Source organism: Rhamphochromis sp. 'chilingali' (genome assembly GCF_963969265.1).
Source record: "Rhamphochromis sp. 'chilingali' genome assembly, chromosome: 19".
In the NCBI taxonomy this organism is placed as follows: Eukaryota; Metazoa; Chordata; class Actinopteri; order Cichliformes; family Cichlidae; genus Rhamphochromis; species Rhamphochromis sp. 'chilingali'.
Window position 1 is genome coordinate 18,123,714 of NC_137946.1, and position 26,401 is coordinate 18,150,114.

At 42.7% G+C, this 26,401-nt stretch overlaps 1 protein-coding gene across 12 annotated transcripts in view; it reads right to left on the reverse strand.

Annotated features, from left to right (window-relative positions):
• The window catches only part of nbeaa (neurobeachin a), a 103,024-nt gene that overhangs the window by 53,853 nt on the left and 22,770 nt on the right, over window positions 1-26,401 (reverse strand). For all 12 annotated transcript variants that reach the window (XM_080867847.1, XM_080867844.1, XM_080867841.1 and 9 more), the window contains exons 2-8: window positions 17,608-17,839; window positions 13,355-13,455; window positions 10,800-10,895; window positions 10,515-10,636; window positions 7,569-7,695; window positions 5,671-5,790; window positions 4,659-4,805 (exon numbers count right to left, since the gene is read on the reverse strand). In XM_080867847.1, coding sequence (XP_080723973.1) covers window positions 4,659-4,805; window positions 5,671-5,790; window positions 7,569-7,695; window positions 10,515-10,636; window positions 10,800-10,895; window positions 13,355-13,455; window positions 17,608-17,839 — 945 coding nt within the window. The remainder of the gene's footprint in view (window positions 1-4,658; window positions 4,806-5,670; window positions 5,791-7,568; window positions 7,696-10,514; window positions 10,637-10,799; window positions 10,896-13,354; window positions 13,456-17,607; window positions 17,840-26,401) is intronic.

Consider the following 26,401-nt stretch of genomic DNA (forward strand, 5'->3'; position numbering starts at 1 on the left):
GAAACCATTGAATCAGACAGACAAATGACTTTCCCCGAGACGACAGAAGCGCGTCTCTGTGTGCACAAGTTCAACACCCAAAATGGAGTCTGCTTAATTGCAGCATGAGCCGTGTGTAAACAACACAGCATTAGCTTAATGAACACAGCGCTAACCCGGGCACTAATTCAATTAGCCCAGAATAAGAGATGGATGGGGGAGCGGATGTGTGGGAGAGGAGCACTCAGAGAGAGATAAATTTGGATCTCCTTGTAGTCCACCAACACCAAACACACAAAAGAGAAGGGAAACATTATTTACATTTATCCCACAAAAAAAAACAACAAAAAACCCACACAGCCTGGAATCTAAAATAGCTTTACTTTGGATCATTTTCTCACTTTTCTGTTCCTCCACTGACATTATGGACGAATGTAACACAGCAGTATGTTGAAACCAGGACACGCGGTCTAAAGATAGACGCATTTCTTTAGTCCACGCACAAATTGTAGGAACTGTAGGTTGCACTTCATCTGTATCTATATCCGTCTATCTGCACAGGTCTCTGGGTTCATGTGTCCTGCAGCAGTGCTGCTACACACAAAGTATAAAGCCCAGCAGATGAAAGGCCAGCGGACTGATCTGCCACCCTCTGCAGCAGCTCTAGGCGGGGGCCGCTCTCCACCTACAAGCGTCTGGGTCCCCAGGTACCTCACTCAGCCTGACTGCACAGGAAAACCGCGGGCCGATGACAGACCTGCAGGCCCGTCTTCTTCTAAACCTTTCATCTGAGGTCTAGCGTAAAAAAAGATTAAAAATGCCCTGAGCAGTTTTAACCATGCACCACTAAATGTAACATCCTTATTTCCATCCAAGGGCTGAATACAAATTTACACTAAACCTTCTCTGATTCAGTTACGAGAAACACAAAACGCTTCCTTGCATGGACACGCAAAGAGGAGCCGGGAGAGGCCACTAATCTGCATCTAAAGCCACTTTTCACACAGTCTTCACAGCACAGCATTGTTTGCAAGAGTAATTAATGGTAATTACAGCATGCTTCTATTTTCTGAATTAAGAAGATATTACTTTAGTCAGATACGGGAGCTGATGACCCCGTGTTAAACAGCTCCTCTGTGAAGCAGCGTGTGTCAATAAGCTTATCTGTTAAAAATTGTCTGAAATTCTGCAATAATTCTTCACAATCACTAATAAAAAGCCTCTTCAGTTTATTTTGGAGCGGGCCCTACAAAAGTATTGTATAGCCTGAATGTGAAATTAATGCACTTATTAGGATGCAGATTTATTGCAGCGTCAGCCTGTTTATTGTGCTGTACTTACAAGGTGTGTGTGTGTGTGTATGTATAGACGCAGCTCTTTTAAATGTGAGCTTGCATTCAGGTTGCCATAGTAAAAAGGGGGAAGGCGGGCTGCTGAAAGCGTGAAAGATCTTTGCTGACTCTTCAAAGTACGAAGACATAAGGGGATATCCGTCAGGTGGAAGGAGGAACATGCATTAAAGCGTGGGTTTTTACATATGTAAAGCCTTACGCGGCTGCACTTAAAAACATGTGTCCCCTCACACCGAAAGGAATGAAAGCGACAACTCTTGCCTTTTTCGCACCTGACAGATGCAGATGCGACATGGCCTGCAGTGATAACGGCGCACGAGCCCGTGCACGCACGCTTAAACCATTCAGCTCATCCTTCGCCTGCCTGCAACTCCAGACAGTTTACTGAATGACGGCCAACTCTTCAGGATGAGAATTCCAGCATCTGACAGAAATGTTTCCTGACTTATTATAAGCTATTTATAAAAAAAAAAAAAATCTAAATCTAGGACTGGCTATCTGTAAATATTCAAAACTAAATGTCAACTCTAAACACTTTCTAAAACTGAATTAGAGCAAAAATATCAGAAATCTACCAAGACATTTGTAGCCAGCGTTAGTCACACATGTTAATCTGCACAGAAATCTAAAGGTTCAACATTAACAACTCGCACCACAAAAAAAGATTGTGAATGTCACTATAATGAAACATATGAGACATACACACAACAACACACACAAGCGCACAATGCAGGTGTCCAGATACATACTCGCATGGTTCATTAATTAAGTTGTGGCCAGATTGCTGGCAGAGCTCTGCAACGAGGACATCTGGACCTCCTATAAACAGTGTAACCAATGACATATTCAACACATGAGTGGCAGGACATATACAGAACACACACATACACACGCAGAGGAAGATAAAAATAACACCAGAGCTTCCTTTCAACCGTGGCCCGCACAGGAAAAACAAGACGTTATGTCCCGTCTTCTTCTGTCATTAGGAGAACATGGAAGTGCTGAACTGCGCACGCAGACATTTAGCACAAACAGCGTGTCAGCCATCATAAGCCTCGTCGAACCGGAACACCACGCGCACCCTCACTGTGCTAAAGCAGAGTGTCTGTCTGCTTCCTGTTCCTCATTACTGAACAGTAACACTGACAGTGGCCGGGACTAAGAAGCCGCATACGGCTGCGCGCACACATACTGTGTGTATATATGTGGATACAGTTCGATTAAACACAGACTAGGCAAAACCCAAGAAGAAACGTATAACACACACACACATACGTCCACATATGCGTGAAGCCACGGGAACGAGGACCGACCTACATTCGAGTTAAGACAGGAAGCTGCGTGACACAAACAGACCCACTGGCGTCCCTCCTTTGGCTGAGCGAAAAGCCCACGCACTTGTCATTACAATGCCAGCGCCGAGGCCTGTGGCTTTAAAACAACTGAGCCATTTAATGGTCTCTTCTGGGCATCTGAGAAGCCCATTCTAAGCCATGCAGAGAGGCAATCATCTGACTGATCAGCCTCAGGAAACTGTGGGCTGTGACAGAGAGAGGAATCAGTATTCATGGCAGAGAAACAGCAAACTCCATGCATGCGATCATTTCGAGGAGCACAAGAGAAGTCTAGTTCATCAAATGCCTCGATGATTAAAAGAAAAAAGGAAAGGTGTAAAGGCCACATGTATGATTCAGCGCTCGTATATGAGAGACAGCTCTAACTCCTGCATTCTATATACTGCATCTTTCCCCGTCAGCGTCACAGTGACAATTTCAAATCCCTTCACCGGTGCGCCTGTAGTTTCACTTTCAGGCCGGCCAGATCTTTACTGCATCCCATTCACCTGTTCTCCTTCCCCCAGATCGCTCATGTATACACACAGCTGCCATCTAATACATGCAAACATGCCAAAGAAAAACATTATTTAAAAGAACAAAATCTGATTAAGGATATTTTCTTTCTAATAAGCAGCTGAAATCACATCAGCTGCCTTATCCCCATGACGACTCGCGGTTTTTAAAATTCTGACATCTTTGGACACCTTCATAAACAAGTCGTAAGTGGCCTGAGGCGTGCGAGTGTGCCAAAACAAGAAGCAGACAGCTGGCAAGGCATTTCAGCTGCCACTGATAGCCAGACCAAAAGGCAGAAACTGTGATTTCTAAAGCAATCAGAGCTCAACACCCAACATTGTGAAGCCTCATTTAAATAACTTTAATAACCACAGGAACACAAAGTCCTAAAAAAAAAACCAAAAAACACTTGAGTTAAAATGTGGCATGTATGGATAGTTCTGTATTTGCCTTTTGTGCCTTTTTAACCTCAAGGAAATGAGTGCAACCAAAAAAAAAAAAACTAGGTGTATGAGTAAATCTAGGCATTCAAAAAGCTCACTGAGAAGGAAGGTAGATGAACTCAAGCTGTACAACATCATCTGCTGCTGTCTTCACAAACTGATGTTGATGACACTGAAACTGACAGAAGCACGATGAATCAAATGGAAAAACTCCTGCACCTTTTAGATTACATTACTGATGACCTCTATGAGAAAGCCTGGCTTTGAACAATAACGTTTGATGTATATTTTTACATTTAGTTTTCTAAGACGTGCGTTTTCTATACTGGAATAAACTTGGTATTATTGTTAAAAATGTGTACAGATGTTTTTACCTGCTTTCAAGTTACGGCTTCACACATTAGAGCTAAAAAGCAAGAAGTAGCTTCAACTTAAACCAAGACAACGGACACGTCAACAGTAGCAGCAGAGAAAAGTCTTATAAACAGATAAATGTTTGAAGTGCCTAAAAAAATGTTCTTATTTAAAATACTACTTCTAATCAGCTCGTTAAACACACTTCATATTCTAGTACTGGGATGAAGTACTTCATAATGTCTTCAACAGGGTCCTGAAAACCAGATGTTTTTCCAAGCTTCTATCCAGTGTTGGTTTTGTAGCCTTCTTAGTTTTTTTAAAGTTCAACCCTGCCTTTAACTTTAAAATAGTGCAATAATTAAGATTTGTGGTCTGTGGTGAGGCCCCAATATTTCAAGATCGCCTTGATTTATGATATTACATTTAATCAAACACCGTTATTGTTTGTGTTTAAATCAGCACACAGCAGGTACCAGTGCACAGTGCAGACTTTGAAGATACAGGTAAAATCCTCAGGTTATAAACAACAACATGAATGGAAACCGACAGCATATAGAAACATTAAATAATAGTCAGGAGGCCGGGATGTTCTAACTGTGACACTGAAGCACTGCAAAGCATTTGGAGAACATGTGCTATAGTGGTGATAAGCATGGATGCGGGCGCTATCTCACCTTGTATCCTGGGCCGAGCTGGTGAATAGCAAAAATCTGAGCTGGGTTGAGAGCTTCACTGAAAACGTAAATGGCCCCCAGCTGACCGCAGAACACCCTGTTAGCATCTGCTGTCTCTGATGAACCCAGGAAACACTTGTCGTAACTCTGAAGGAAAGACAGAGCACAAGATAATGTTACCTTTCAGACATAATCAAACAGAAATGTAATCAGAGTAATCGACAGTTTGGAGAAAAATAATATGTTTTGAAGTTTGCTGATCTTTACAGTGATCTGAAAGACAGATATGGTTCATTTTGAATCATAAGATCTCTGAAGCTATAAACAGTGGATGGTGGAAAACAGATAAACCTTTGATAGCTGCTGGTTCCTAATCGCTCGGTCCCAACTCTACTCTCACCTGCTATTACATTTGTCCCGTTCGCTCTCATAGCCCTTATCACAATGAAATCTTTACTCCTCTGCCTTTTTTCAAAATGAGGACAAACGTTTTATCTTCGGCCCTCAGGACCAAACAAACCCCGATACCGTCGACGTTTTCCGAGACCCTTGATTTCAAGTCTCTGAATGAGCTGCATGAACAGCAAAACCCTCTCCCTCAGTTTCTTACAACAACGTCAACCTTCAATACCAGCAGAAATGTCAAAAGCTGGCCAGGATGGAAGGGGAACAAAGGCCGTGCAGCTACCTGTCACCTGCTAAATGGAAAAGTTGGAAGTTGGAGTTTGGGTGAGCTATGTTGGAAAGAGGCCCAAGGACAACTTTGTTCCTGCTGACAAATGCAGAGGGCAAACCTCAGATGTCTGCCAATATCACAACAGGAGAGAGGTGTGAAGTAGAGCCAGGCCAGTACTGGATTTCTGACAGTGCTGCGGAAATCCTTATTTTGAAGCTAAATCTATTTTTTTAAGCAATCGTCAAATAGAAGCAGCTGAATAATGAACTCCACGTTCATAATCAACTGTGCACGCTACCACGTAAAATCCACAGCAAACAACATCAGCGCCCTTACATCGTTGGTGTTGACGTGCCAGGCCATATCACCATAGGAGACCAGCTGACCGTTCACATAGCAACGGATCTCGGAGTTCCTCCAGCGGTTGTAGATGTGGACGATGCTGATCATATACCACTGAAAAATTGAAAAAACACATTAAAATAAAACACACACACACAAGATGATTAATCAAAACAAGAAAAGCATCACTGCACCAAATTACCAAAACAAGAACTAAATGTTCTTTGATTTACCTGAGGCTTTTATATTTGTGGGAGTTCTTCAGAACTGTTTCGTGACGACTGAGACCTTTCTTGTTTTGGTTTTTTTCGTTTTTATATACAACCAGAACGGTATTTTAATCGATTTTATTCCTCTGCCTCTGCTCTCACCTTGGCTATTACTGACAGTTGTTTGTCCATCAGACGCATTACATCCAAACCCTCAGGGCTGAATTGAAACTAAATTGAAACTTAGTGAAAAGGTGACGCATTCATACTGAGAACTGAGAAATACGGCAACGGCCTTGGCGTATAATGTTTACTGCTACGGGGGTCGGGCGGTCCACAGCGATGACACCTGAGTCCCGTGCTGCAATGGCACTTTTTGGGATTTCCTATTTTTATACCTCATCTGCTTTTGAAATGCAGAGCGAGTTATAGCCTGTTGTCATGTGTTTGTTGGGGTGTTGTGCTGTGACAGCAGAGAGGAAAACCAAGAGTGAAACACACAACGACAAAAAAAAAAAAAAAACACAAAAAAGGGCTCACAAGTTAGGCAAATAATTTGCTTTTTTTATTCTTTTTTTTTTTCCCTTTTGCTTCTCAGAGAGAGTGAAGGGATCTCTCGGGGTTGCAAGTAATAGAAGGAAAAACACTGTCAGCCTTGATTGCTCCAAAATATCTGGTACACTGATGTTGTTGATTTGGACAATGGCTCTGTTGGTGGCTGAATGCATCATACAGACTACTAAGCTACTGTAAAAGCAAACCAGTTGAAGCCTGTGGTGAACAAAATGTGTTACTTGCACCTTTGCACTTGTTATTTAATAAACACAAACTACTGAAAGATATTGACAAAAGCCTCCTGCTGTATCCACTACTGTATGTTTTCATCAAGACTTTATTTTATTTCCTAGCTTAGTGAAAATTCATATCTTTGTAATACAGAGAATACTCACTCTCACTGCCCTCTACTTTAGCTCACTATAAGAAGGTCAGCTAACATGAATTACAACAGTGTTGAACTCATTTACTCAACAGAACGCTTGTTGTTCTCTCTCTTTTTTCACTTTGCCCACCTTTATAGTGCATGGCTACAGCAATATGCTTGTGTGCCTTCATTAGAAAACATCTTCCCTGGTGATAATACACACAGGTTCCCTGGAGAGAGACTGCAATGGGGAACAGGAGTGCAAAGGGGAGGGTGGGGAAGCTATAATTTTGCAGGTGCATGTATACATGGGGAGTAGGGAGCACAAAGTGTGCGTTGCCAGCGTTCAGTCTCTCGTACATGCATGCACACACGCATTAACGCATGTGCACGACAAGGCAAAACGCTGTGAGACACGGTGGCTTTGAAATTTATCAAATGGAACCACTGGGAACTTCGTTAGGCGGTGCAGGGATTCTACTGGGTCAGCAAATCCTCTGGAAGGCCATCTCATCAAGTAATGTGTGTTTGTTTATGTGCGCGTGCGAGGATGTGTGCGAGCGCGTGTGTGGGACAGTGGCAAAATGCTGACAGCGCGGTACAGGGGCAGCGTGCAGGTCTTAATTGACAGACCTTATCTGGACTCATCAACATTCGGCGTGTGTGCAGAGAGATGGGGGAGAGCAGCAGCACTCTCCTGATGCTGTGTCATTTAACAAGTGGCACAGGAGCTCCAGAAAATGGGTGTTTCTTTTTCTTACCTTGCGGGGCTGGAAATCATATTTCACGCAGTGCTGAAAGCCTTTTCCTTTCGACTTCAACGATGTCACAATGAGGCAGTTTCCCACAAAGTGCGCGGAGTAACCGATTCCTTTACTGGTGCGAAAACTGAAGAAGAATGAGAAAGAGAAACACTCATTTCACTTTGGTGTAGAGTCGAGATACGAGTCTGAAAATGGCTGTGATAAGTTTTCAGCTAGCTGTAAATGAAAACAAATTAGCTTAGGCTAACTTTATGAATGAGCTGTCCCTCTTAATGGCATGTGAACCATGAAGCTGCTTAGACTAAAAGAGCTGGATTTTATTTCACAAATACAACTGCACCTCAAGATACCCTTACTACTGAAATACATGCACAAGGCACCTTTCACAGCCACATATCGCATCTTTTAGGGTCACAAAAAGCAGGATTTTAAGGTGCTTTCTTTTCAGCGATGCCAAGGGTCCCAGATTGTAGGTTTGTGAGAAACACCAGTAATCCCTCCATTTTACCCGCATAATTTTTCTCTTCCCGCGCTTGTAACCTCCACATAAAACCTAGTCTCACAGCTAAGCTTCTTCCTGAAACAAGCAGACATATTTTCTTTTTAAAATAGACCCAGAAGGATCGCGCATACAGCAGGAAGGAGATATAAATCCCTCTCAAGTGAATCCCTGGTACACATTAGTAGGACACGTACTGCGTTATCACGGCCTTCATGCAGCTGCTGAGGCCAATATCAGACAGGCAGCTGGAGTAGCAGCTGCATCTGGGGGAGGATGATAAGACCGGGGCCAGAGAAGAGGAGGCTGCCCTCCCTCTCTCGCACCCTGCTTACCATGACAACCTGACAAACCAAACTGTTACTAAGGAAACAAGATTACATCTGAGCACTTTTCCTGATTAGCACTCATCTCCGAGATAGTATCTGGAGGATATATGGATGCACATCGCGCTTCCGTAGACGACTTCACAACCGTTTCCCTCCGTAATGAATCAGAGGGAGGAGAGGTGAAGGCAGGACGGCGCTAGTTAGTGTCAAAGAGCGAAGAGGTAGAGAGAAGAAGCCAAGCAGTGGCGTGAGGGAGTTCAATTAAATAAAAGGTCAAAGCTAATGAAGCTTCATAGCAGCTAACGGCTTGCACTTGCAACACTAACGGTGAGGCCAGCGAGGGCCAGAGCTGCACAGCGAGGAGGAGGCATCCACCCAACAGGTCACTTATAATGGAGTGTGTTGACATTTAAAGTTATGTTCTAATTTATTATCTGTTTATCTATTAACTTCCTAACCATGTCATTCAGTCTGACTAGTTAACTCATTATATTAAATGTTTCACTGAAGACACTCAAAAGCTGAACAAATGTAACGCTGGAAAAAGATTTGAATAGATCTGATTGTTTAGGATTCGGGAGCTATGTGATCATCGCTGTGTCTGTGGCCAGCTGACAACACAACACTTTAACACTCCTAAGATGACAAAAAGATGGAAGTGAGGTGTTAGAAGAGCTGATCTGTTTCCTACGAGTCTCGCAGTACTGAAATTGCTGAAAAACACCATAAGAATGGACTCAAACAACTTCAGCATTTTTCTACATCTGATTTTAGACCAAAAATCCTCATTTTTATTTCCCTTTTCACAAATATAATATGGATTACGCGTCTAAACAGAAACATGATTAAAACAATGTCTTAACGCCTGTTGCAAATCAAAACAAACTATCACAATTTGTTTGCGATAGTCAACAGCGAGTGCTAACAGTTTGTTACTTGTCTAAAGCCGTCTGAGTATTTACTTGTATTAAAAAAAATTATTAAAAACCTACAAATGCAACTTGTTGTGATGATTGAAAACATGAAAAAAAATGCTTGTCTGATTTTCAGATTTTTTTATTTTTTTTTTTAATCTTGTAACAGCTGCACTTTGACCCCATGACTCCGCGACAAGTTCCCACGGTGAGAGTTCTTAGGAATAGATAGACAGACACTTTGTTGATCCCACAAGGGAAACTGTGCTTGCTGTTGTGAACCCTTCTGAACAAGCCAAAAGTAGCTTTTGTTGCCTAAAGACAACAACAACTTCAGTTCATCCTCTGTCTCACACAAGCAGTTTGACCTCCCGTTCCTTTAACCCAGAATTCTTTTGATTCATTCAGTTTCTGACGTGACGTTAAAACCCATCACGTGCGTGCACCCTGACGGAAATCTGTCCACTCAACCTTTCCAAAAGCACCGATTGAAACCTTTCTTACATGCACATTTGTGAACCTATCCTGTATGGCGTTCATACAGATTGCGACAGATTGCAGTCTGCAGTATATTAAGTGCTTTCGCATACTGTGATTAAGTGCAGCACACTTTCAAACTGTGTCATCCGTGTTCACCTCAGGTTAGTTTTCTTTCAACTGTAACTATAATGCTTTTTGACATCCAGAAGGAACAGGCCTGAACTTGCTTTGTGCAGCTATGTCGGCTCCTCTGCTTGGATCAATAGTGAAAGCACAAGGACGTCTGTACGAACTAAAACCACTTCGTACACAAGTAAAATTTCTTTAAACTGAGAACACTAGCGAGTGCTGCCACTATAGAAATTTGCTCATGTCTGAGCCTCTTTTGTCATTTTCTTTTTCTCAAACCTATCTAGAGTTTTTTTTTTTTTAAAGCATACCAAGAGTCTACAAAGAAATCCTGTGCTTTTGTGATCCCGGAGGGCTGATAAAAAAACCCAACTTGGCGACGTTTGGATTCCTTTTCCTCGATTTAACGCCTCTCTAACACAATAATATCAGGGTGACATCATTAGGTCAACAAGTCAGGGAAATAAGTGCAAGATTCACAGCTAACAGAAACTCTTTAACAGTACTCGAGCTGATTTTTCATTGAAATTCAAGAAAACGTACATGTTTGAAGATGTTTAACTTTTTCAACAGTCCAGATGAATGAACTTACCAGTAGAGGTACGGCTTGTCTTTATCCACATTGATGTTGTTGAGTGGATCCTGCCTGAACCAAGTGTTGATAGTGAATCCGTTCTGGTATGGCCATTTGGCAATTGGTGGTAAAGCTATAGCCTGGAGCAGAACAATCAGCTATCACTACACTCATACGCACGAGAAAATGCCCTTTAATATGAGCTGACTGACTGCAAACAAGCATAGATTAATCTGGATAAAAAAGAATTATTCTGATAGATAAGTGGTGTATAAGTGGTTAGTGCGTGCTGGTCGGTCTCACCGCTGCACTCCGGCCTGGAAAGTTGAAAAAGGTGTCCGGGCCGTGTCTCTGTGGCATCTGGTTCAACACTGACAACAGCTTGATAGCGTGTCTTGGCTGGAGGAGAGGAGGGAAGACCAAAGTGACTGCCATTATTAAGTGACAGATGCTCCCTATCAGGGGCACAGGAGAGAGTAAGACTGTTAAAAAAAAAAAAAAAAACAACAACATGGTGTGACATCACATCTCTACCACAACCCAGCTGGATCAATAACTCTTCAATCACCTCCGTCCTACCCCCGACAACACCTCATCAATACCATGGCAACCCTTAATCGATCTGTCTCTGGAGAGGGCTGCTGAGGGGAGGAGGAATCGGAAAAGATGGGAAAACAGCGGTAGGTGGATGGGTTAGTGATAGATATTGGACAGCAGAGAGCAGTGGACTGCTGATCAGTGACCAGAGGTTGCTGATGGAGGTTGCCCTGGAGCCTGCCTAGAAGGGGGGATTGCCGAAGAAGTGGCAAGGATTCACAGGATGAGTTAACAAACACCGAATCATCGCACACTCTGCAAACCTTGCTAAAACTACAGTCAGTAAGGATGTCATAGGAGACGGTTTAGACTCATAAAACCCTCGTTAATCTTCACAGTACAGTTTTAAAACATCCGCTCTGAGTCAGCTAAACCGTCCGACTAGAAGGTGGGCCAATGAGCAAACTACAGGGAGCTGTTAAGCTTACAACAAGAAGCAATGTAAGCTGAGATTGCACTAAGCACTCCCAAATCTAAGCTCCTGAATTAATCCCATTTTCAGGTACTGGCGTTTGTAGCTCTAAAAGTAAGCATGAATCAGCAATAGCAGAAGCCAATTTAAGCAGAAATTCGACAATAAACAGCATACGGGTTTCAGTATAAAAGCCTGAAGCAACCAAAGTGCAAGAGTGGTTCGTGTTGCCGTTTCAATAAAGGAGGAAATGTATTAATCAAACTCTCTTCCAATTGCCTGCAAAGCAATTCACTGAGAATACAAATTGGCAGGTTGTGATAACAGACGTTTATTTGGCTCACTGTGCAAGAGTAAAGAAAGTTTGAGGTAAGGAGAAGTAAAGAAGAAGAAATGGAAATCCCCGAACAAAGCATTCAGCTTCATAGAGCGGTTCAGATGATTATATGTGTCCTGAATGTGACTCTACTGGACTCTACTGGCTCCTTCACCTTCACACCTGATTAAGCTTTCACTGTCACTTTTTTTTTTTCACCATGCTTCTCTTCAATTACACTAATAAAATCAATTACAAGCAAAAACAAAAACAAGAACACAAGCTAAAGTGTCTTAACAAACATACAAAAATGAATCCTAATATGGAGTCAAAGGTATACACACCCATCCTGCATTATTCTAGTGCATTAGCACAAACATCTCACTAAGTGACATCCAGACTAATGACACGCAGACAAACTCATGCTGTATGGCTAATATAGTTTGCATTTTTTAAGCTTCCACAGCAAGTGAATACCAGTAAATCAAAAACAGTGAAATGTCTAATTCAGCAGCAAATGTGACATCTGTAAAAACAAAAAACCTAAAAAGATCAAACATATCCAAGGTTACAACATCCCAATAATCATCAGTGTTGGCAGAGAAAATTAATATTGCTTCGTGAATACCAGCTCCTCTCAAACCAGACATGAATCTTCAATAATGTTCTGATATATTTGTTGGTCTGCTGCCATCTGAGCAAACAAAGGGTTTCTGACTGAAGCTCCTTCTGTCGTTGAATTGTCCCCTGAGGTACACCACATCAGAAATGCTCCCAATATGAAACACATGACATACATCAAAAAATTTTTTGCAGTGTTGATATTTGTTAAACTGTAAAGAACCATTAAGTGCATGAGTCTTAGCCCGTAGCTAATGGTGCGTGTCACGCCACTTCCCGGCATTGGCCTGCAGGAGAACTCGCTAGATTGGATGACGTACTTTATTCTCTACAGCTACAACCATGCAAACCATAATCTGCACCCTACTGGATGAACTCGTGTGGGCTGTCTGGTTCCAGATCTTTTTAAACCGAGACCAAAGTGGCAGCTCGTTTCCAAATAAGCTCTCTAAGACTGGCGCAGAGGTAAACACATGAAATAGCCCTGCTTCATGACCAGGTAGAGACACAATTTCAGTCTCATGGGGGTGGGGGTCACAAGCCAGGATAAATGGGAGGCTTGTGTTAGGAAGGGTATCCAGCATGAAATCTGTGCCAAATCAAACACGCGGCCCCCTTGGGGAATAAGAGAGCAGCCCAAAGTAGCTTTAGTGTAACAAAATGTGTTTCTGCAAGAATTTAAGACCTGCAGTTGCTGTTGCTGTCGTTGTCGACTGACAACAGCTAGTTTTCAGTTTATAGAGGCTTTGAGTTGCGCTGGATGCCCTTGATTTGCATGAAGGAGCCTAGACCACAACACTGCTCACCTGCTTACACAGACAATGAATGGAAGTCGTGGAAATGACAGATCCTGCGGAGACGTACCCACAATCTAAAATTCTAATCGCTTCTTAAATCACCACCAAAACTTACCCAGATGCCGTTTTCGCCCCTCAGCATACTAAAGAGCAGCTTCAACTCCTTGACTGTGATGCTGTAGCTGGCCATGACTCCCAGCATGTCCACCAGAAGGTCTGACAACAAAGAAAACACACACACAAACAAAAGGCAGAAAGTAAGTGTAAGACAGCAGAGATATCCTGAATGTGCATGCTCCTATGAGTTTGTGTGTGAGTCAGCGTTTGGAAGTCTCTCTACTGACATTTCTGATAGAATATGGTGAGGGCATAAGACACTGACAGGTTGTTCTACTGTCAGTTGAGCAATTTATTATTCAGAGAAGTAAAAATCAGCGGCGCTTCATCCAAGTACTCAGAGCTACTGCCATGTAAACAAAACACACACAACCTCAAACCTCAACGAGTGTTGCTTTTCACAGCACTGCTAAATACGGTCAGAGTACACATGACAACGGATAAAGCTCCATTAATACATAATGATCTTAATACATCAGGGAATAGAAGGCCAAACAACTGAGAAAGGGCTAAATACATTGTCAGCTGTGACAGCGTTAATTATGATTCACAAATATAGCTGTGGTCAAACGTTTACATGTTGTGGTGATTTGGGGCTTTTAATGATTTCTTTGAACTGTTCTTTTTCCAGAGTGCAATGACTGTACAGCTTACATCTTTAATCACTTTAAGAACATGAAGTGAGTTTTGATTTTCTCTAATCCACACAGGGTCACAATTGTACATACGGGCTCGACTATACACATACATCACCTCTACTCCCACTTGGGTAAACATCACTTAGCAGGGTGCACCTCAATCAGACAGTTTTGACAGCCATCAAAAAGCTTCTGATATAATTTTGGATGGACTGGTGGGATTCATCTAAACTGGTTGGCTTCTTGGTACAGACCCAACGTTCCTATGTTTGAAAGCTCATGTCATTGTGGCCAGTTAGCTCAATCTTTGTCTCCTCTGACCACAAAACGTTTCTCCAAAAGCCATTTGGCTGATTCATGTGGACAGCTGCAAATTCCAGTCTAGCTCGAAGGTGTCGAATTTGGAACAGGAGCTTCTTGTTTGTTCTGGATCTCCTCAGTCCATGGCAAAAGCTCACTCCACTATGGCCAGTGAAGCCAGTGTTCCAACAGTTTCCAGTTCATGGCAGGCTTGTTGGGTTGTCTGAACATCCTAACCTAACCAAATATCCTCTCATCTGAGGGTGACGCATCTGAATATCCTGTATTTACATACAATTGTTTATTTATGTAAATCTACACAATCCTCCTTAAATCTTCACAGAGTTCCTTCCTATTGTTCTGAGCATTGGTCCAATACCAATTTTTAACCTGGCAAAATCAATTATAATCACTCACAAGAAGTTAACAGACCTTGGACTTGTCAGGTTAACCCTTTAAGCCTGAACTGTGAAATAAGTGTGAGAATAAAAAAAAATAATTAATGAATTCAATATTAATTTGCAGATATGATCTTTAACTTGTATCAGGCTTTACAGGGTTAAAAGGCACCGAAGAAGCTACAGCATAACTTAAAAGATTTGAGTATAGGAAAATATTAGAGGCCCTACATTTTTAAATGTTGATCCTGTGTCGATTAGATAAAATCCAAACCAAATTCAAACGTGTGCACCCACTTCCCTTTTTTTAAAGTAATTAAAGATGCTGTACAATGATGAGTGTCTGTAAACTTCTGACCACACATGTCATTTAACTGCTAATAGTACAAAAAACAGCATGCAGAGTAGTATTAATCTCCTTTTAGCAAATAAACCCCAAAGAAACAAAAAACAAATATTCATATTCACCAAAATCATAATCTATTCCTTTAATTTGTTCACATTTTAACAGACAATAGTGGCAAACCTCCCTCTCTAAGGCTGCGAAAGAGCTTTTGTTTAATGGCTACATGTCATGAAATGATAAAAACAAGACTTTAAATACAATTCCCTCTCAATATTCAAGCATATAATTAAATACCACATTGAGGCTTTTGTTTAGCCCAAATGACCTTCCTGCTTCATTGACTTTCACTTTACACAACCACAACAGATCAGTGTGGATATGGCAGAGAGACAGCACAGCTCTCTCAGAGGGAGCCAATCTGCTTAGAAAGGCTTTTCTTTCCCATTAGGCCTGCTAGATATGAATAGAGTCTTCCCATAATATTTCATTAGCCAAAGCCTAGCGACAGGGAATAAAGGAGAGGGATATCTCACTGAGGTGCTGGGTATGAGAGGAAAATGCAATACACAATGTCCTAGATTCAAAACCCCTAAGCTCTGTTTTTGTTGTGTTCAATTCATGTGGGTCATTTTGCATAGGTTTGGAAAAATGTTATAATCACAGCTCTCTGGAAGAATCGGCATTAAATTGATTTAAGTGGCGTATACTCTGCTGTAGTGAGCAGTAATAAGTCAAAGAAGTTATAAAACACATCATCCTGCGGCGCTAGCTAGGGCAGAGAGGACACTGGGGGGGTGGAGCAAAAGATGTGCACTCCGAGGCATCATTAAAGGGAAGCCAAGGTCAATACGTTCATGTAAAGAGGTGAATGTGCAATCAAGCCCCGTGAACAAATGGCAGTGAGCACACAGAAACACATCGAGGTTAGTATTTTGCTTTTGCTGCACCGAAGGGTTTTATGGATGTTTCACTGCAGGGCAAACACTCATGGACACGTGGAATAGGTTTTGATATAAGGGAAAAACATCTGAGTTTTTTCCATCAAGGTGGAGGCACGTTTACAGATTCAGCTGGTTGTTGCTTCGTCAACACGATTACAAGGTTGAGAGGTTGGGCATCTGTTAAAGAACAGCCCATTAGGTTTTGGTATGGATCCCCATCACTTTCGTTAAAGTAGAGAGATAGGCCACTGGCCTTGGTAGAGGACTTCTTTCCTCTCTGTCAGCAAGGTTATGCAAAAAGTGCAGAACAAAGTGCATGAAACTTGGACGCACAGTGGAGAGCTGGAGTTTACAGAAGGAACTCATTACATATAAATGCAGATTTAGACACTGACCTTAGCACAGACTCTGCTCTTCTAGTCTGAGTCTTACCTATTTTTCAGTATCAGAGAAGTTTTACACCAAGCGTGCAATTCAAAATAAGTGGTTCCTGAAAATTCCATGGGTGACGTTTTGGGTCTTCTTCCAGAACTTAACAAAGTTTTGACACATTCGACTTTCTGTAGTCACAGTTTGAAGATGTCCCCTGAACGCCTCACATGCAAACAGTCATTGTGAAGGCATGCATACAGATAACGCTGGTGGCCTAATAGCTATAAGGTGGGTGTGTGTGTGTGTCACTGCAACTGAATAAAAAACACATGCTATTAAAAGTAAAAGCTAATGGTAACCAAGGCAGCTGTGTTCAATCCCAAACTTTGATTTAAGGCCTATTAACCATTTAAATAATAATAATAATAATAATAATATCATAATATTTTGTTAGCATTTGTTTCAAATACCAATAAGTTAGAATCAATAAGCGATACATCCGCATGTTTCTCTCCTCAAGCACTACCATCATCATAAACTAAGTGTGACCAGTAAGTTCTTCAGCCATAAAGAGCAAAAGCCTTTATTTAAATATGGCTGATCTTCTCTTCAAAGTGATGTCATAGTCCACCTCTGTGCCACTGCCAGTGTTTTTTGAAAGCTCTCTGGAAGTCCCGTTCCAGACTAATTGCACTTGTGTATCTGCAATGTGTGCTGGATCCCCTACACTGTCCCGAAACAGCATGAGGTTGGAAGAAGAGTAATTTAGAGAGTATCCTTTGTAGTTACTGACAACTGTGTTCATGTTTCATATTAAAAAAAAACACCAGAATTTTCAGTGTGCTGAGAGCAGGTGCACAATGGCACGATCCAGTTGTTTGTGTCCTCAGACCCCACAGAAGGCAAAATTTTTGCGTTGACAGTTTGACTCTGGGATGAATTCACAGTGCCAAGCCCAGTAAAAAAGACATTAATATGTTTGGACACGGACACTGAAGACGCTTCCTCTGTAAGCTGTTTGGACCTGGTTCAAAGCCACAAATTTGAGGTCATATTAAAATTGTGGTAATTCGGGGAATTATCTAAAAACAGTCAGGCGTGGTTTTTGCTATTACAGGGTGGAGTTAATTCAGGGGAATTAAGCTGTAAAGTTATCATTATATCCCACTATATTCTCATTTTATAGGTTGTCCAATCTTGAAAAAAAGTGATCAAAATACAAAGTATGTGCGCATGTATCCATACCCACTGCTCACCTGCAATCATGTCGTCCACAGTGCTCATCTTCAGCAACACCTGCTGGATGAGGCCAACCTCGGTGCTGGTCTGCAGGTTGCGCACACTCTTGCGGAGTATGGCTGTGAACATGCTCCAGATCTCCGCCTGGCACGTCACCTCGCAGTGGGAAAGCAGCTCCACCATGCAGCCGATGCTCTCCGCCTCCTGGATGATGAAGTTCATCTCCAGGTCAAACTCGCCGCCCACCAGCTTTAGGAGAAGAAGTGGGAAGGGGGAGAAGGGGGAGGGTTTGGGAAGGGAACAGACGTAGAGCAGGAATGGGGGGGGGGGAGGGTGGAGAGAGAGAACACGAAGAGTGAATGATTTAGTGTAGCATTTAACCTTATGTCTGAAGGAGAGGTAAGCCTGGCATCTGATGGATGCTGATTGTGGTTGGGAAAGCATCTCTTCTGCCCGGGGCCTCATATGCTGCAACAAATAAACGTCCACACACACACACACACACACACACACACACACACACACACACACACACACACACACACACACACACACACACACACACACACACAGATCGTCCTTCCTCTCCTTCCTCTCTTCCTCCAATTACTCTCAGAATACAGCAGGCATAAATATGCCCCTCTCTACCACCTCAGATGCACAACACCAATTGAACACATACAAAGTTAACGCACATGTCAGTCCCTCTCCTCTCTGATGGCATTAGTGTGAGGAGACCGCACTTTAAAAACTAAATGCAAATGATTTTCCGTCTCTTAATGGCTGGCAACTATAATTACTTGGGTAAGTACAGCAACAACACGCTAGCACATTAACTAACACGCCACATGAACACAGCCATACCCACACAGTTCACCCTCAGCACGCTACGCTATCCAGGAAACGGTAGCCATAGCAACCAGCAAGCTATGAGAACACCACAGGGGTTATTAAATCAGATGGAAAAGAAACATGCAATAGATTATCAGAAGCTAGCAAGACAGCAAACAGGATAAACATTATGACTATTGTGGTGTTTACACGGCATGAGAGAATAAAACTAATCGATAAATCAAGGAGAGTCGGTCTGTTTCACAATGTGATTAAACTGGAGGGGCAGCAGGGCTGTGGTGTGCTGTCTGCAGTCAGGAGCGGGAAGACGCAGATAATGCTGGTGCTGTTCAATAAAGGGTTTATTTTCAATAATTCATTCTGCATGTGGTTAAACGACCCTTAAGCAAAAACTATTACAAGCTCAGCGGGGAATGTAAAGTTATACTCTGCGCACTCTTGCTATCTTTAAGAGATGATCACATAGCAATTTACAAACTGTGTTGTTTTTGGATCACTGTTAAAAAAAAATAAGTTTCACACACTTAGCTTCAAAATGAAACTTTTAAAGAACCAATACACAATAATATTCATCTGACAAATCAACAAATCTGTATTCGACAGCAGCTAAACACATCCCGGATGAATCAATACACCTTGTGAGACATTTAGATTCACTTCATTGTGTCCAGCACTGTTTTCCACCAAGAGTCTTCCTGGCAATTGTCTAAAACAAAAGGCAATCGTTTGTGTTCACTGACAAATAATACACCTCCTGTTGCAGATGAACCAAATGTTCTCAGCAAGAGAACTTATAGAGGATAGAGCAGATTATTGAAATGAAGGAATTAAATGCGTCTGGTTATTCCGGAGCATTCCCGGAGTTACTGCCGATGTGTTCATCGTAGTGTGTATGTGTGTGAATCTTAGCTCGAAAGCACTTAGATAGAAATGTGCGTGTGAATGGGTGACTCATACAAGTTGTATAGAGCGTTCTGAGTGCTCATGTAGAGTAGAAAAGCACTATGGAAGAACCAGTCCATTTACCTTAAAGCTGTTTATGAACAGCTCATCTTTGCCTCATTTGCTGCATATGAAATTTTATGTTTCAGCCTGTTACAGATAGCACATCTCTGTCCCTGGTATGAGCATCATAACCGCAGGGATGATGAGGGTTGAGCAATAAGTTAATTAACCTACTAGAATTTTAAAAAAATAATTAATTGATTATCAAAGACAAGAAAACAATTCTGTTGGTAGAAGGGCTAACAAATAATCCAAGGACACAGAAGGGGAACTGAAGTTGTTGTAGTCACCACAATGTTGGTTCAACTTTCATTTTCATCATCAAAATGTTTGGTCGGTTTGAATATTACACGTACAGACGCATGAATCGATCAGCTAGGGACCAGAATCAACCAATTTCTATAATTCTCGGGCCTCATCTGTGACTGGCCAATCTCACATGTGCCCGATTACAAGCCAGTCTATTTCATGCGTGCATAGCAGCACAACCAAACACACACACACACAAACACACACACACAGCCTAATGCTAACATGTCGTTAGCATGGTGGAAGCATCTCAGTGTGAGTAAAAACACAAACCTTTCCAAAACCCAATCAGACTCTTAACAGACCAAACCGAACTTGGATATTTTAAAGAAAAAAAACAACAAAGGAAAAGTGGCTAACGCTAAAGCTATCCAGAGCCTCGGTATGAGCAAAAGCTGAGCAAGAGGAAAATTATAGAAACAAGGGGAAAAAGTGCAAAGGGTCGATATCCTATTATCTGCTGACTTTATAAAAATACTGGAAAAATAATGCAAGTATCTGACATTTATTTTGTTATATAAATCTATTACCACTGCCTTTTTTCGGTAGGGTAAGCAAGAGAAGATCCTACACTTAATGATTGATTTTATAATGAAAATAACATTTTACCATGAAGAAAAGTTTATTTTTGTCTGCTTATGCTGTCAGTTGTAGTTACAAAGCAAATAAGAATTGGGAAAAATAAATCAGTATCAGTGGGTCTCATTTAGGCACACCAAGAAAACTTCAGAGCTTTTATAATTACAAGCAACTTTGCAAACAAGCATAGTCTTTGATTATGTCATCCTACTTTCCTACCTGTATAAATGTCATACCCAGCAATGTAAGCTCACCCTATGCTGGAATACCAATAAACACTCCACTACAGCAAACTTTAACACAGACAGGAGAAATGTGTGGGAAGAGAGCAGAGGAGTGACATGTAGTAAAAGACCAGCTGCTGGGGAATGGAACAAGGGACACGCTGCTGTCACCATTTATTAGTGCACAGATGTTTTGCTACCTAAACTGACAAAATCTGAGCAAGTACGCTTCAGTTTAACAGCCAGTAGTTACAGCACTGCAAAAGACTGTTATTAGAAAAAATAATAATAGTTGAAAGTCAAAATTTAGAAAACCTGACTTATGAATACATTTCAAACAAACAAACATCAAACAATGAACACTAATGTAACCCATTTGTCACCGAAGCTCCTGCAAACCTGGCTTTGATCTCACTTTAAAGAAAAATGACGCTGCCATATATAATATTGACATAAAAAAGGTGCGGCAATCATTAGCAACACCAACATTTGTCATGTGCTGCCCCATCCAATGACTTTCTGTGAGTCTCAGGCTCACAGAACTATAAGATTAAAGGTTGGTCCTTATCCATAATATCCATCATGCTTCTTTTCCCTTCCTTTTACAGACCTGCACCTTTTTCAATTCTTCAACACTTCCAAGTGTACAATCAGCATGTTACTTGCTCTTACCTCCCTCTCATTCCTGCCTCTTTCTTATTCTTCCCTATGTCTCTCCTCCCCCCTTTCAGTGATAAGAATTGATCCGCTGCACTCCGTGAATGCACAGATTAGAGTGGACCCCTGAATGAGGTATGGAATAAAAAGAGGAAGAATTAACTCATCCCACATTGAATTTCCCCTTCTCCTCTGAGGTTCCCAATTACAGAGCTCACTGGGGACCACTGTGTTGTATTACATCTATACAGCCTGTCCGTCTGAAGACGCTCAGTATTACATGTAATAGAGGCTTAAGGGGGGGAGGCGGCGTAATTATTTTTTTCTGCAGAAACCTGCTCACGGATACGGAGCAACTTGAACAGAGAAACGCATACATCCCCGGGCCAAACCTACACGTGTACAGCACAAGAATCTCGCTGTGCATACTGCTTCCCACCCGTGTGAGGAAGATCACACCAAGATGAGAGGGGTGATGCAAACGACTGCAACGAATTGAGTCTCGTGACAAACAATAAGGAGGGGGGAAAGCGCGAGTGCAGAAAGCGCAGTGGGAGAAATAGAAGTGTCTGAATAATTATTATTATGTCTGCTCTACCAGAAACAACATCTGGGGGGAAAGAAAAGAAAAACAACAACCTGGATGACACCGCCAAAAACCGCCTGAACCTCAAAACGTAAAAAGGAAGGAAAGTCAGACTGAAAAAGACTTCTTCAGTATAAAAATGTTCCAGTCAAAATTAATGTTCTCCATTTCATGAGACTTCAATAAAAGTGATAGATGCCTGAGTCCATTATTTGCTGGAATGGGGTTTTTAATTGATGTATAAATAAACACGCCACCTAAATAGCAATAAGGCTCATCACAAACAGCCTGAGCACACTCGAGCGCACTCAAGCACCATCACCGCCTCCATCGTGCACAGCCACAAAAGATTCCTAATTAGTTTTATGAGGGAACATGATTCTTTTGCATAAAGACTCGTAACCTTCAATCTTTCTTTTCACCCCCGGTCCACGTGTCTACAGTGTCGGTTCCCACCCATAACGACAATGCCCTCACAAATCAATGAGCACACACAAGAGGCCTTTACTACCCACCCTGGTGGGTAAAAGACACAAACCAGGGAGGGAGCCACATTGCTCCTCATGCATCACGATAAACAGGCATGGCAGTGCCACCCACTCGCTGACCTCACCGTCTTCCTGGCAACTGCTAGAAGACGTTTGCGTTGGCTCCATTACGGCAACGATTGCTCCCAGAGCACGCCGTCCAGGGCTGGATGTTCCATTCACATGCACGCACGCACGCACGCACATACACAGAAAAAGAGAGCAAGGCAACCAGCTAGAGTTCACATTTGACAGGTAAACACTGGAATGCATATGAACAGAAGCCTACTTGTTATATGCCTACACTGTAGAGTACACTCTTCTGATCACTGAGCATGTGCTGTTTAACCTTGAAACATACTCAGCAGCAGTCTGAAATGTAAGAATATCTCCCACAGGGCTCATGACTGATGAGTAATCTCCTTATATTGTGGTGTATTTATGGGCTTGAGAAGTGTTTGTCTGCCAGACACCACTCGTTCTCACTTTTTCACTCTGTGACTGAGGTGATTATAAAAGTCAGTTATTCCTGCAATGTACCAGCTCTATAATTGTTCACTTATGTGTTGCCGTTTCACCCCCCCACCGCCCGAAACCACGCCCGTTCTCCCATTTCTATTGCTGTACTGTTTGGCCTTGCAGCACTGCTCATTCAGACCCCAACGGGAGCTGGCACTGGGAGCTTGGCATCATCCGTACTGTGTCAGGGAAGTGGGAGTTTCAAGAAGGCTGGGGTGGGGGTGGAGGGTGCCAGGACCGTCACACCACAAAGGGCTTATACGGGCAGGCTCCTTGGCCAGCCAAAACCAGCTCTCATAAGAGCTCGGTAAAACAAACAGTCCCTCTGTCCCTCCGAGCGGTTCTCGCCAGCAACACTGCTCACAGATAATCCAGAGCAGCTCCAAGGGTCATCGGCATTTTCAAGCTAAGACAGGTCAGAATTTCAAAAGCTTTAAGTAATAAAATAAATGACACCCTGGGGGCCCAGTATTGTTCATATTAAATGAGTTTAACATAATCATGCCTTAAAGGGACACTTAACAGTATGAAGCCATTAATAATGTCGTTATCATTGAGTAACCAACTTAAATTGTGAAAAATAAACATTTTGTTATCTTAACGGCAATTATCTGGATGTTTTTGGCTACGATCTACTCATTTCTTGGACTACACAAGCTTTTGAGTCTCTTCCATCCATCCATCCATCCATTTTCATCCGCTTTGTCCGGGGCCGGGTCGCGGGGGCAGCAGCCTAAGCAAAGAGGCCCAGACCTCCCTCTCCCCAGCCACCTCCTCCAGCTTATCCGGGGGAATACCAAGGCGTTCCCAGGCCAGCCGAGAGATATAATCTCTCCAGCGTGTCCTGGGTCTGCCCCGGGGCCTCCTCCCGGTGGGACATGCCTGGAACACCTCACCCAGGAGGCGCCCAGGGGGCATCCTTGTCAGATGCCCGAACCACCTCAGCTGGCTCCTTTCGATGTGGAGCAGCAGCTGCTCTACTCTGAGCCCCTCCCGGATGGCCGAACTTCTCACCCGATCTCTAAGGGAGAGGCCAGCCACCCTTCGGAGGAAGCTCATTTCTGCCGCTTGTATCCGCGATCTCGTTATTTCGGTCACTACCCACAGCTCGTGGCCATAGGTGAGGGTAGGGACGTAGATCGACCGGTAAATTGAGAGCTTCGCTTTTACACTCAGCTCCCTCTTCACCACGACGGACCGGTGCAGCGTCCGCATTACTGCAGCTGCAGCCCCAATCCGTCTGTCGATCTCCGGCTCCCTTCTCCCATCACTCGCGAACAAGACCCCGAGATACTTGAACTCCTCCACTTGGGGCAGGAACTCATCCCCGACCCGGAGTGGGCACTCCACCCTTTTCCGGCTGAGAACCATGGCCTCAGATTTGGAGGTGCTGATCCTCATTCCCGCTGCTTCACACTCGGCTGCGAACCGTTCCAGTGCGAGCTGGAGGCCCTCACCCGATGAAGCCAACAGAACCACATCATCTGCAAAAATCAGAGATGAGATTCTGAGGCCACCAAAGCGAAAGCCCTCCGCCACTTGGCTGCGCCTAGAAATCCTGTCCATAAAAATTATGAACAGAACCGGAGACAAAGGGCAGCCCTGGCGGAGCCCATCACCCACCGGGAACGAGTCTCTTAATCAGCGATATTACCTGCTAGCAGTCGCTCAATGTCATTCTGAGGTGCAGCTCATTTGACCAATGTGTAACTTTGGTGCCTTTTGAGAACAAATCACACTTTCCTATTTATAATAGTAAAAAATGAAACGTTACGCTGTATAAGTTTGGTCATTTTTATGGAGAGAAAATCATTACAGAGAGAATTTGTGGCTGTGTCTGTGAATCAACTGTATTCCTTGTAGATGCCACTCCTGCAGTCACTGATGTCATTGCTTCCAGGAATTTCGAGGCATCTTGGTAGTGCCAGATTTTGGCGGAGACATGTGAAATCAGCGGTGAATCACATGGGTCTGAGTCCGCCCCAGACCATTTTCCTGAATTTCCTACTCTCCTTGCCTGTTAACTCTCTCTGCAGTGTCCAATATGATGAAGGCCAAAAATAAAAATGAAAGTTTTTAAGGTTTTGTGTAAATGAAAATGAAACTTATGAGTAATCTAATGCAATGAAAGCAATTCATAAAATGCCCTGTTCTATTCAAGTGTCCTTGTAATGGGGAAATTATTCATCGGCAGCTTTTGACTGCTCATCTCCACACAGAGAGTATTTACTGCCAGATGGGGGCAGTATAGAAAATATGTGGTACAACCTCTTTCCGGGCTAGTCTTATCAGTCTGTCAGCCAGCCATGAAGAAGAATGAATAATGAATAACAATCATAACAAAGAGCTGAAGTGAGACCAAGTGTTAAAAACAATGATAAATATCTGCTGTAGCCACTGTCTGCACTTTTCTTACTGCATTTTTTTTTTTATCCTTGATGGTTTTTTGTCTCTGCCATTCTCTGTGAAACCTGCTGTCACATCCATTTTCAAGCCCACCTGTCAACCAATCAACATTCGACTGACCCACAGTGTCATCCACGTCAAGCAAAGTGCAGTTGGGATTTTGGATGACTGCATGGGAGCACGTTTGTGTTGGTTGAAAACCGCTTTCCGTGGGCTCGCTGTAGGCAAGAACTTGCACACGAATCGCGGCATAAATTAAGGATAAGACATAACAACGACACAGAAAACACATTTCTCGCCACTCTTAAACGAAAGCACCATTCAGGCATTAGTGATCTGACTTCTTCTGCCTCTGCTTATTCTTAGCTTGACATGAAAAGGTCTTGACGTGACATGAAGACAATAGCTATCTTACCACACGCCATTTTTTTTGTTAATGATTGTGCTTCATCATTTATAAGCACCTATTTACCGTTAATTTTTTTGTTACTTTCTAGTTCGTTTACAAATCCTTTTAATTAAAATTCTTATTTTATCACCTTAATTTAAGCCTTTAAACACAGCTATTCTGAGCATTAACTGAATGTGAAAATTCATCTCAGTAATTATTATTTAATCGAAAACAATCTCTCACAGACCCACCGCAGCCCATTATGTAGTGCTGTGATGGCACATCAAACAAGCGATTATGCTGGCTGATTACTACGACTGACTGTTGAATATTGGATAACTATCAAGGCCAAACCTGGCAAAAGAGGCACCTGTTGCTCATTATGGCTGTCAGAGAGATGACAGGTCAGGGAGGTGAGTGGACGGTCAATAGCCACCTCTTCTGCTTCTGCACATTCAATTGAGCCTTTGGAAATGGCATCATCAATATGCAACTTCAAAGCCCCCGGGAGTGTGCTGGAGAGGTGCGGCCATGTGTACGTGTGTGTTTATTTGGCGTGTGTGAGAGTGCGCGCATGTGTGAGTCATTACTCATTTGTGTCCCCTGAGTGAGTCGTGGCCATTCAAGCCCTTTGTGTGCAGAGTGAGAGGAGACGAGAGGCCCATCTAGACATGAGATCACAGATTATACACTTAACGCTTCGCCAAGAGGGCTCAACAGAGCGCAGGAGAGCAAAATTGAAGGAGAGCGAGGAAA